Source organism: Sus scrofa, chromosome 11, assembly GCF_000003025.6.
Source record: "Sus scrofa isolate TJ Tabasco breed Duroc chromosome 11, Sscrofa11.1, whole genome shotgun sequence".
In the NCBI taxonomy this organism is placed as follows: Eukaryota; Metazoa; Chordata; class Mammalia; order Artiodactyla; family Suidae; genus Sus; species Sus scrofa.
In genome coordinates, this window is record NC_010453.5 from 12,871,646 (window position 1) to 12,884,090 (window position 12,445).

The 12,445-nt window shown below is 36.3% G+C and overlaps 1 protein-coding gene across 1 annotated transcript in view; it reads left to right on the forward strand.

Moving 5' to 3' along the window:
- LOC106505265 overlaps positions 1-12,445 on the forward strand; it is a 75,951-nt gene that overhangs the window by 7,856 nt on the left and 55,650 nt on the right. The window contains exons 5-7 of the mRNA XM_021065389.1: positions 3,962-4,078; positions 4,927-5,081; positions 5,516-5,586. Coding sequence (XP_020921048.1) covers positions 3,962-4,078; positions 4,927-4,939 — 130 coding nt within the window. The 3' untranslated portion in view covers positions 4,940-5,081; positions 5,516-5,586. The remainder of the gene's footprint in view (positions 1-3,961; positions 4,079-4,926; positions 5,082-5,515; positions 5,587-12,445) is intronic.

Genomic DNA, 12,445 nt, shown 5'->3' on the forward strand with positions numbered 1-12,445 from the left:
TTGAAAATAAACTATAAAAATTTGAGACAACATTGAAATTTGAACAATGATTACATATGCAAAAATATTAAGGAAATATTACTACTTTTAAAGTTATGATAATGGTACTGTGGCTTTTTTAAAAAAAAAAGAGTCTTTTTTTAAAAAACATATATCCTGCAAGAATAAATAGTGAAATGTTCATAGATGAAACGATATGTTTCAGGTTTGCTTACAAATAATTCATGTGACAGGAATGGGGGAGATGGGTTTGGATTTAGGTAAATCAACATTAGCCATGAATATGAATTGATCATTGTTGAAGCTAGTGGATGGGAGGCCTTTTTCCTTTTTTTTTTTTTTTTTTTGGTCTTTTTAGGGCTGCACTGCACATATGGACATATGGAATATTCTAGCCGAAGGGGTTGAATCAGAGCTGCAGCTGCCAATCTGTGCCACAGCCACAGCAACATTGGATTCAAGCCTCATCTGCGACCTACACCACAGTTTACGGCAACACAGATCCTTAACCCACTGAGTGAGGCCAGGGATTGAACCTGCATCCTCATGGATACTAGTCGGATTCGTTTCTGCTATGCCACGATGGGAACTCCTATTTTTGTTCTTGTGCTTCTCTGTCTGACCTACTTCATGTGGTAACCCTATTTTTAGTTTTTTAAGGAACCTCCAGAGATGTGAATTTTTAAGAAAGCCTTTAACCTCCCCTCCCCCGTCATCCCTTTGAAATGCAATCATCAAGGAGGCTATGCTTCTATCTCCCATTGTCTACTGAGAGAGAAGGAGCCTAACTTCAGTGGTGCCAAGATCCAGGTTTTAAAATTGCCCCTTGTCATGAAGATGAAAGAAAGTTTACGTTTCCTTTGAGTAAAGCCAGTTAACACAGGTGGTCTACAACCCCCTCACTGCAGCTCTTAAAACCTTCCCTGCTATAAACTTCTGTGCTTCAAAGGACGCGAGCAGCAGAGTGAAAAGTCTCATGGACTGGGAGAAAATACTCGCAAATCATATAGCTGATATGGCATTAAAATCTAGACTATATTAAGAACCCCTACAATTTAACCACAGAAACCAACTTGGTTAAAAATTGGGCAAAGGAAGAGCTTCTGGGTTGGTGAAAGCATTCACATGCCTGGAGGGTGGAGCCATCCTGGTTCCTTGGGAACAGAAGGACCCTTCCATCCTTTGTCCTCTGCATGTCTTCCTCTATTTTCTTTACAATATCCTTTATAATAAACTGCTAAACTTTTTTTTTTTCTGGTGATACCTATGAGCGTATTCTTCTGAATGAACATTTGTGTCATTTTATCAAGAAAGGTTATTTCAAGGGCATTTTGAATTATGAGCGCTAACAAGCTATGTGAGGGTTTTTTTAGTTTTTAGTTTTTTTTTTTTTTTGGAAACATAGGAGAATGCTGTTTGGAGAGAATGAGAAAATAAGATGGAAGTGATAGTAGGACCAGTGTCTAAAATGAGTTTGCAATAGTTTCCCAAGTTGCCTTGAAAGATATGTATACTTTATTTCTGCTTTTTCTAAAAATTGGAAATCAAACAGATTATGATATATTTTTCATTACTCGAGAACATGGAACTGTTTTCTCTCATATGTTTAGCTGTTTTGTCTTTGAACCTTTGTACTTCTATCAGTGTAATACTGAAGGAAGACTGTCTTAAGTTTTATTGAAGACTCAGCAATATTTTCATTTTTATTGATTGCGCCAGAACTAAATGTATCTCGGCAGAGAAAAGGTGCTGTTTGCTACTATTTGAATTACCCACTGCCCATGGGCTTAATTGTCCATCAGCCCTATAGAAGTATGTAGGTTTATTTGGAAAGCCTGCAAAGAGATTGATCCAGTGATGAATTCTAAGAAAGAAACTGGAGAAAACACTGAAAACAAATACACTTCTATTATCTCCTACCTCAGCATCTACGGTGCTCCATGATAGAAAACAAAGGAAAATATTTTTGACAAATAGCAACATTTCTGGCTGATTTTTAGCTGTGGGCTAATCAGCGAATAGATGTGTGTGACACGTGTAATTATTGAACTGTTACTGTGTGTGTGGTACTGAGCAGCTCATATCCTAATATACCTCATTTTAATGTTTCAAATGATGTCATCAAAAACTCTTTGTGGTATATACCTACAGGGCCTACAGAGTCATAAATTTGGCTGTCATCTCTAATAACCAGCTATATGTTGGGTGAATTCTTATAGGTGTAGAAATATCAAATTATCAGACCATTTTCTATACTTCTATTGTGAAAGGTTTGAGGGAATCTATAAACACTAACTCATATTTGCTATGAAAAAATTTTACCCATCGCTGAATCATAACTTGGCCTATGAAAATTATTATTATTTGGCTCCCTTGGAGAGACAGATAATTTGCTTAATATGGACAAGTGCTTTTCTCCTGAGAGGGAATAGTTTTACTAGCTTGTGCCTCTTAGGATCAGAAATATAATTTTAATTTTTTCTTTGGTATTAACTTCTTTGAACTGGCAAGAGAACCAGTCATTTTATGCAACTACCAATCCAGTGAAATAATATGATATTTACATTCAAAGCAATTAGGTTACCACTTCAATTCTGTTCTGTAACTCAAAGTGCAATAAGAAACTTGAAAAAAAGTGGGCAAAGGACTTGAATAGACATTTCTCTGAAGATGTATAATAATCATATGAAAAGATGCTCACCATCACTAATCATTAAGGAAATGCAAATAAAAACTGCAGTAAGCCACCACCTCACATACTTTGACATGGCTATTATCAAAAAACCAGAATAACAAGTATAGGCAAGGATATGGAGAAATCAGTATTCTTGGACATTGCAGGTGGGCGTGTAAAATGGTACAGATGCTATGGAAAACAGTGGTTCCTCAAAAAGTTCAGCACAGAATTATCATGTGCTCCAGCAATTCTACTTCTAGGTATGTTCCCCAAGGAATTGAAAGCAGAGTCTTAACCAGATATTTGTACATCAATATTTGTAGTAGTGTTATTCACAATAGTCAAAAGGTGGAAACAACCCAATGTCCATCAACAGATGAATTTATAAGCTGTGTTATATACATACAGTAGAGTATTTTTCAGTCTTGAAAAGGAATAAAAAACTCTTAACACATGCGACAAGATGGATGAACCTGGAAAACATTATGCTGAATGAAATAAGCCAAACCCAAAAGGACGGTTACTATATGAATCCACCAAATGAGTTGTCTACAATAGTCAAATCCTTAGAGACAGAAAGTAGAACAGTTTATCAGGGACTGTGGTTGGGAGGAAAGGGAAATTTTTGTTCAGTGAGTATTGATTTTTCATTTTGGAGGATGAAAAGTTCTGGAACTAGATAATGCTGATACACATTTGTTACTGTACGTAATGCCACTGAGTTGTATATTTAAAATAAGTTATAATAGTACATTTTATGTATATTTTACCATAATAAAAAATTTAAAACTACTAAAACAACTCTCCCATTCTTTGTTTCAGCAGAATTGAGTTCTGACTGTTTAGGTAGCTTTGAGTAAAGTCTTCCTTACCTATTTAACTTAGTTGGGAACAGTTTTTGCTTGGACAGTTTGTAGTTCTGGCATTGCATTGTATATAGTTATTTGAGCACATCTGTTTCTCTGTGGCATTTAAAGTTATTTGAAGTAAGGAACCATATTGTGTTCATACTTTCATCATCCAGAATGTATATACTGGTGTCCTTACAAATTAGAGCCTCAAAAAATTTTTGCTAAAAATGATGTAAATTGTTTCTAGTATACATGGAGAGTTTTCTTGTGTATAGGTGACATCTTGTGGCACCAGATGGAATAACCAGTACTGTATTAATATTTTCCTCAAAAAAAAAAATTTGTTCTCTTTTTTTTAAAAAAAAATCAAGATCCTATATTCCTACTCCTTCTCCTTATTCTTCTTCCTTCTTCTTCTTCCCAACACCCACAGCATGTGGAAGTTCCTGGCCCAGGAATTGAACCCACGCCAGAGCAGCGACCCAAGCTGCTTCAGTGACAAATCTATAAAACTGGATCCTCAACCTGCTGCACCAGAAGAGGACTCCCTGTATGTCTTCTTGAAAGTTTTTCCCAAATAAGCATTGTTACAATCAGAGGGTAATAGGCAAATATTATTGTTAAAGGATTTTTTTTTTTTTTTTTCTCCTGGGGTAGAGCCTACCTGGGATAATTCCTGGCTGAATCACCACAGCCCCCACCAAGTTGGGAACCAGACTTTTTAGAGTTTCCCTAAATCATTGTGATAAATTTATTAATAATTGGCATAAGGATGGTAATTGAAACCAAGGAAAAGGAGAAGTATGTGTGTTGGCTGTAGAAGCAAAAGGTTTTGCAAAGAATCCTGAGTCAGTTGTATGGCTGGTTATCTTGAGGGAAGTTTTTGTGCTTGAAAAAACTATTTACAGCTGCCAGTGTTTTAATGACTATTCAATTTATTAAAATTGTAGACTTACAAATTTAGATATTTTAAGCCTTAAAGCTCAGTGTACTTATTATAAGCTTAGTAAATTTTGTTTTAATTAAAAGCAGTCTGTTTTTATAACTCTTTAGAGGATTCTTGAGTTTGAGAACCATAAGAGGGGTTTCGAGATGACTATGCAAGCATCTCTAATTCTTGAACTATTGTCTCAGGCCATAAACAGTACATTTTATAGGTTTGGCATGAAGATCTCATAGCGTGGTCCATTCTTTTTGGCACAGGTCAAACCCTACTTTCCTTTAGTCAACAGCGGTTTCAGGAGAGTATTCCTGACCTGCTCCGAAGAGTGACTCTGATGAAGAAAGAAAGCAGAGGAAAATAAAAGAAAATAAAGCAGAAATGGAAAGCAGAGTTACATAGCAGTCTCCAGTACAGAACTTGACTTTTTGTCTCTGCCTCTTTCTTCCTTTCTTTAGGCAAACTTACTGAACCAGTACTGGTGAAACTGCACCACTATGAATATTTCGAGGACTTGCTGATTCATGTTTGCATCTCTAATGCCTACTGAAATCTGAGTACCTGTTCATTCATTCATTCAAGAATTATTCGTTGATAGCCTGTAATATACCAGGTATGGTTCTAACTGCTGGGGATGTTAGCAGTGACTAAATAGACAAAAATTCATGCCCTCATAGAGAAACATTGTAGTGGGAGAAGACAGACAATAAAAATAAGTAAGAAGAACACACAGTGTGTTAGATATATCAGTATCCTCCAGGCAATGATCTCCAGGAACATACCTGTAGTGGAACAACTTGGGTTTATTACTTGCTGCGATGAGGGGGAACTGTAACCATGGGGAGCTGTAACCTGTAGTGGGTGGGTCTCAGTAAGAGGGTGTTAGAAAGAACCTATTACAGGATTTAGGCTTTGGCTGGGTAATTTTGGGGAGGGTCTAATAAGTGGAGATTTTATTTGGATTGCATATTGTCAGAAAGCAGGGACAATTTTATAATTAGGTGTCCTTGTCTGTTGTCACACTCTGAGATTATTTATGTCCAACAGGAGAACACTGTGGCGTAGCTGTGCACATCAGGCCAATTTCCAAATTTCAGGGACTTTTGCTTTTTCTGATGGTAAGTCTCATGAAGAGAAAATAAATCAAGGGGAGGGGACAGGGAATTGTGGGTGGGGCTAGACAAGAGTGGCTCTGATTTACACCGGGAGAGCTAATGAAGGACTCCATGAGTAATTAACGTGTGCACAAACATCTGAAGGAGGTGAAGAGAAAGGTGGAGAGATGAATGGGGGGAAAAGGGGACTCCTTGGCACATTCAAGGAACAGTAAGGAAACCATAGGGCTAAGTGATTTGTTAACAAAGATAAGAGAAATGACTCAAACTAAGATACTGTTGCTAGATATAGAGTGTCTAACCCAGTTATCCAGCACTGAATGGAGTTCATACTGACTTTTGCAGGCCTTAGGTCAAGACCTACCACTTTTTGGTATGCTAATTAAGGGTATTGACTCAGGATTGGATTAGTGTAGACTGAATTATTTTTGAAAGAAGTTTAGGAGTTCCTGTCCTGGCTCAGGGGTTAACGAACCCCATCAAACCCATGGGGACGAGGATTTGATCTCTGGCATCTCAGTGGGTTGGGGATCCAGTGGTGCCGTGACCTATATTGTAGGTCACAGACGCTGCTCGGATCTCATGTTGTTGAGGTTGTGTTGTAGGCTGGTGGTGCAGTTCCGATTCAACCCCTTGCCTGGGAACTTCCATGTGCTGTGGGTGCGGTCCAAAAAAGACAAAAATAGATAGATAGATAAATAAATAAATAAATAAATAAATAAATAAATAAAAAGAAGCTGTAGGCAGACTTCATCTCACAAGCATTGTCTAAGAGCAGTATCCCAAACAAATGATGAGCTTTGTGCTGGTATAGAGCATTCAGATATCTGCTAAATGCTTTAACCCAGTAATGGGGCCTCCCTAAACAGATTCCACATGGAGAACACGAAATCATCTTAAAATGTGTGTGTTGCATGAAAATAAATTTTGAGTTATGAAAGCTCTTTCATAACAATGCTTTAAACATATGCTGTGTAAATTTTCACAAATGTCAGTCTCATTGGGCATTTTAACTGCTTATGAAATAGGTAGGAATCTTCCCACTTATATTTGATTGAACCATATGAAATTGCTGTATTTTACTGAGCTACAAAAATGGCAATTATGTGTGGTCCTACCCAAAAGGTGAGAAATTGGAGAGGTTAAAAGCAAAGGAGAGTTAGTGGTAGAGTTTAGCAACTCCTGTATTTATGTCTCTAGCCTAGATTACTGCTCCTGGACTCGAGACTCATCAACATCTCCTCTTAAACATCTAGTAAACATTTAAAGTTTAATATGATAAAAAATGCTCCAATCAAAAGACATAGAATGGCTAAATGAATTTCTTTAAAAGTATATGTTCTCTCACTTTAGCTTTAAGAATTCTTATAGACTGAAAGTGACAGGTTTAAAAAAAGATATTCCATGCAAATGAACACCAAAAGAAAGCAGGCATAGCTATACTCATATCAGACAAAATAAATTTTAAACCAAAGAATATAATAACTGCTAAATAAGGTCATTATGCAATGAAAAAGAGGTGAATCCAACAAAATAGTGTAACATTTGTAAAGATGTACTCAACATGGGAGTATCTAATTATACATATCACAAATAATAACAGACCTGAAGAGAGAAATAGACAGCCATAGAGTAACAGTAGATGACTTCAGTACCCTGCTTTCAATAATGGGTAGATCATCTCGACAGAAAATCAATAAGGAGATATTGTACTTAAACTACATGTTACATCAGATGGACTTAACAGATATATATGGAATTTTCTATCCAAAAGCTGCAGAATACCATTCTTCTCAATCATACATGGAACATTCTCCAGGATAGATCAAATGTTATGCCACAAAATAAGTCTTAATAAACTTAAGAGATTGAACTATATCAAGCATTTTTTCCAGCCACAATGGTATGAAACTAGACATTAATTATAAGAAAACTGGAAAATTCATGAATATATGGAGATTATACAATATGCTCCAGCATAACCAATGGGTAAAATAAGAAATCTCAAGGGCAATCAAAAATATTTTGAGACAGGAGTTCCCCTTGTGGCACAGTGGAAATGAATCTGACTAGGAACCATGAGGTTGCGGGTTTGATCCCTGGCCTCCCTCAGTGGGTTAAGGATCTGGTCTTGCTGTGGCTGTAGAGTAGGGTGGCAGCTGTAGTTCTGATTAGACCCCTAACCTGGGAACCCCCATATGCTGAGGGTGCGGCTCTAAAAAACAAAAAACAAAAAAAAATTTTTTGAGACAAATGATAATGGAAAAATAACACATCAAAACTAATGGGATATAACAAGCCATTCTAAGAGGTAAGTTTATAGCAATAAACACCTATATAAGAAGCAAAAAAGATCTCAAAAAATACAACTTTATACTTCAAAGGACTAGAAAAAAAATCTAAGCCTAAATTTAGTATAAGGAAGGAAATGCATAACAAGTATTAGAGTAAAAATAAATAAACTTAAGACAATAGAAAAGATCAATGAAACTGAGCTTTTTTTTTTTTTTTTTTGAGAAGATGAAGTTGACAAACCTTCAGCTAGACTCACCAAGGGAAAAAAGAGAATCAAATAAATACAATTAGAAATGAAAGAGGATACATCACAACTGTTACCATAGAAATGCAAAGGATAATAAGAAATTGCTGTGAACAATTATATGCCAACAAATTGGGCAACCTAGAAGAAATGGAAAAATTCTTTTTTTTTTTTTTAATTTTCTTTTTAGGGCCACACCCACAGCATATGGAGGTTCCCAGGCTAGGGGTCACATCAGAGCTACAGCGGCCAGCCTATGCCACAGCCACAGCAACGGCAGGATCCGAGATGCATCTGTGACCTACACCACAGCTCACAGCAATGCTGGATCCTTAACCCAGTAAGTGGGGCCAGGGATCAAACCCGCAATCTCATGGTTCCTAGTCGGATTCGTTTCTGCGGCACCACAATGGCAACTCCGGAAAGATTCTAATAAACATACAATCTACTAAGATTAAATCATGAAGAAATAAAAATCTCAACAGAGCGGTTGCTAGTAAGGCTATTGAATTAGTCATCAAAAACCTCCCAACAAGCAAAAGTTCAGGACCAGATGGCTTCATAGGATTATGCTAACCACTTTAAGAAGAATTAATACCAATTTTTTTTGCAAATTCTTTAAAAAAATAGAAGAGGAGAGGACTTTTTTCAGACTCATTTTATGAATTCAGAATTACCCTAGCACCAAAGCTGGACAAGGAGACTACAAGAAAAGAGAATTACAGGTCAGTATCACTGATGAACATAGATGCAAAAATCCCCAACCAAATATTTGCAAACCAAATTCAAGATTACATTAAAATAATTATATACCATGATAAAGCAGGATTTATTCCTGGGATGCAAGGATGAGTCAACATCTGCAAATCAATATGATACATCATATTGATAAAATGAAGGAAAAAAAACTATACTTTGATCTCCATAAATGCAAAAAAATTATGTTGCAAAGATCAACAATCATTCGTGATAAAATATCTCAACAAACTGAGTGTAGAAGGAACATACCTTGATACAATGGCCACGTATGACAAGCCCTCGACTCACATCATACTCAGTTGTGAAAAGCTGAATATTGGAAATCCTAGATAGAGTTAGACAAGAAAAGTAAATAAAAGGCATCCAAATTGGAAAAGAAGAACTAAAACTCTGTTTGTAGATGACATGATATTATATATTGAAGACCTAAAGACATCACCAGAAAAGTGTTAGAATAATCAAAATCAGTAAATTTGCAGGATGCAAAATCAGTATACCAAAATTAGTGCACTTGAGAGTTCCCATTGTGTCTCTGTGTGTTGAGAACCGGTCTAGTAGCCATGAGGCTGTGGGTTCGATCCCTGGCTCGTTCAGAGTGTTAAAGGATCTGGCATTGCCGTGAGCTGCTGTGTGGCGGCAGCTCGAATCCAGCATAGGCTGGCACCTGCAGCTCCTATTAGACCCTTAGCCTGGGAACTTCCATATGCTGCAGGGTGGCCCTAAAAAAACAAAAATTCATTTCTATACACTAATAACTATTAGAAAGCAATATTGAGAAAACAACTCCATTTAGAATTGCATTGAAAAGAATGAAATACCTGGGAATAAATCTTAACTAAGGAGGTAAAGATCTATACAACAAAAATTATAAGATGATGAAATAAATTGCAGACATAAATAAATGGATAGTCTGTACTTATGAATTGGAAGAATTAATATTGTTAAAATATCTATACTGCCCAAAGTGATCTACAGTTTTATTACAATCCCTATCAAAATTTCAATGGTATTTTTCACAGAAATAAACTCCTAAAATTTGTGTGGAACCACCAAAGATCCCAATGGCCAAAGAAATCCTGAGAGAGAAGAGCAAAGCTAGAGTTATCCCATTTCCTGATTTCAATCAATATTACAAAGCTATAGTAATCAAAGCATAAAACAGACACATAGATCAATGGAATGGAATAGAGAACCCAGAAAGGAAGCTATGTATATATGGTTAATTAACTCACAACAATGGAACCAAGAATATACAGTGAGGAAAGGATAGTCACTTCAATTAATGGTATTGGGAAAACCGAACCGCTGTATTACACTATACATAAAAATTAATTCAGAGTGGATTAAAAACTTGAACTCAAGTAAGACCTCAAGTCAGAAAACTTGAGGAAAGCATGAGGTGAGCCCCTTTACATTGGACTTAGCAATTAGTTTTTGGATTTGACACTGAAAACAAACACAACAAAAGCAAAAATAAATAAGTAGGACTCAGTCAAATTACAAAACTTCTACATAGTGAAGAAAATCATCAGCAAAATGAAGAGAAAACCTATGGAATGGGAGGAAGTATTTGAAAATCATGTGTCTAATGAAGAGTTAATATCAAAAATCTGTAAACTCATATAACCTGGCAACAACAAAAAACATTAAAAAATCAGCAGAGCGATAAAATATACATTTTTCCAAGAAAACATACAAATGGCCAACAGGTACATGAAAAATGTGTTTAACGTTACTAACCATCAGGGAAATGCAAACAAAACCACAGTGAAATATCACCTCACACCTGTTAGAATGGCTACCATCAGAAAGACAATAGATAACAAGTATTGGTGAGGATGTAGAGCAAAGAGAACCATCATGTACTATTGGTGGGAATGAAATTGGTGCAGCCACTATGGAAAATTGTATGGAGTTTCCTGAAAAAAATATGAATTGTTTACCATTTGATCTAGGAATTCCACTCTGGTTCTTTATCTGAAGGAAACAGAATCACTGATTTGAAGATATATCAGGACTCCCAAGTCTATTGCAGTATTATTTACAATAGTCAAGACACGGGAACAACCTCAGCATCCATCCACAGATGAATGGATAAGGAAGCAGTGAGGTCCCTCTCCCTCCTTCTCTCTCTCTCCACATATATAAAATAGTCAATAGAATATTATTCAGTAATGAAAAAGGAAGGAAACCATAATGTTGGGGATGACATGTGTGGACTTGAGGTTATTATGCTAAGTGAAATATGTCCTGTAGGAAATACAAATGCTGTCTGATCTCACTTATGTATGGAATGTAAAAATGAACTCATAGAAACATAACAGATTGGTGTTTGCTGGAGAATGTTGGGGAAGTGAAGGAGGGTAGTCAAAAGGTACTGATTTCCCATTATAAGATAAATAAGATCAGGGATATAATGCACAGCACGATGACTATAGTTAACAATATTGTATATTTTTGAGAGTGAGTCTTAAAGGTTGTCTTCTCAAGAAAAAAATTGTAACTGTGAGATAATGGATATTAATTAGACTTATTGTGATCATTTCATTATATATCAAACCATTGTGTTGTACACCTGACACTAATATAATATTGTATGTCAGTTATATCTAGGGGAAAGAACACAGTCCAAAGTGACCTTCAAATTCAGCACCAAGTCTTCTCCTACCATCTTTCCCATCTCAGTAAATGGCAACTCCATCTTTTCAATAGCTCAGGCTAGGAAACTGGCCTTCTTTGGCTTCTGTTATTTTCTCACACTCATATTCAGCCATCAGTAAATACTATGAGCTCTACTTCTGAAATATAACCAGAATGCAGCCACTTCTTACCATGCTGTCCAAGGCGCCTTTTTCTTTCTTCTAGATTATGGTAATAGCTTCTTAACTGGTTGCCTGTTGACAATCTGCTTTCCATACAGAATTACCTCTTATAAATATCTAAATCTGATTATATCACTTCTCTGCTAAAAATGCTCTGATGACTTCACATAGCCAAAATCATTAAAAATGCTACAAAACCCTTTATTTTTCACACCTCCATGACCTTTTTGATCTATCTTCTTTAACCCATTTCTGCTTCCAGGTTTTTGCATTTGTAGTTTCTTCTATTTGTAATTCTCTTCTTTAAAAAAAAAAAAAAAATTCCTGAGTTCCCCTTGTGGCCTAGTGGTTAAGAAATCCAACTAGTATCCATGAGAATGTGGGTTCGATCCCTGGCCTCACTCAGTGAGTTAAGGATCCAACATTGCCGCAAGCTGCAGTGTAGGTTGCAGATGGAGCTCGGATCCCGCGTTGGTATTACTGTGGTGTACGTAGCTGGCAGCTGCAGCTCAGATTTGACCCCTACGCTGGGAACTTTCATATGCTGTGAGTGTGGCCCTAAAAAAGAAAAAAATAATTAAATTTAAAAATTCCAATTGTAAATACTATGTATTTCTAAGAAATCATTTTAAAAAGTAATCTTAATACCAGTATCACACCATAAAAGTAAACTATGATTCCAGTGTATCATCTGATACACAGTCAGGGTTTACATTTCCTAAGTTTTCACAGCTAAGATTTT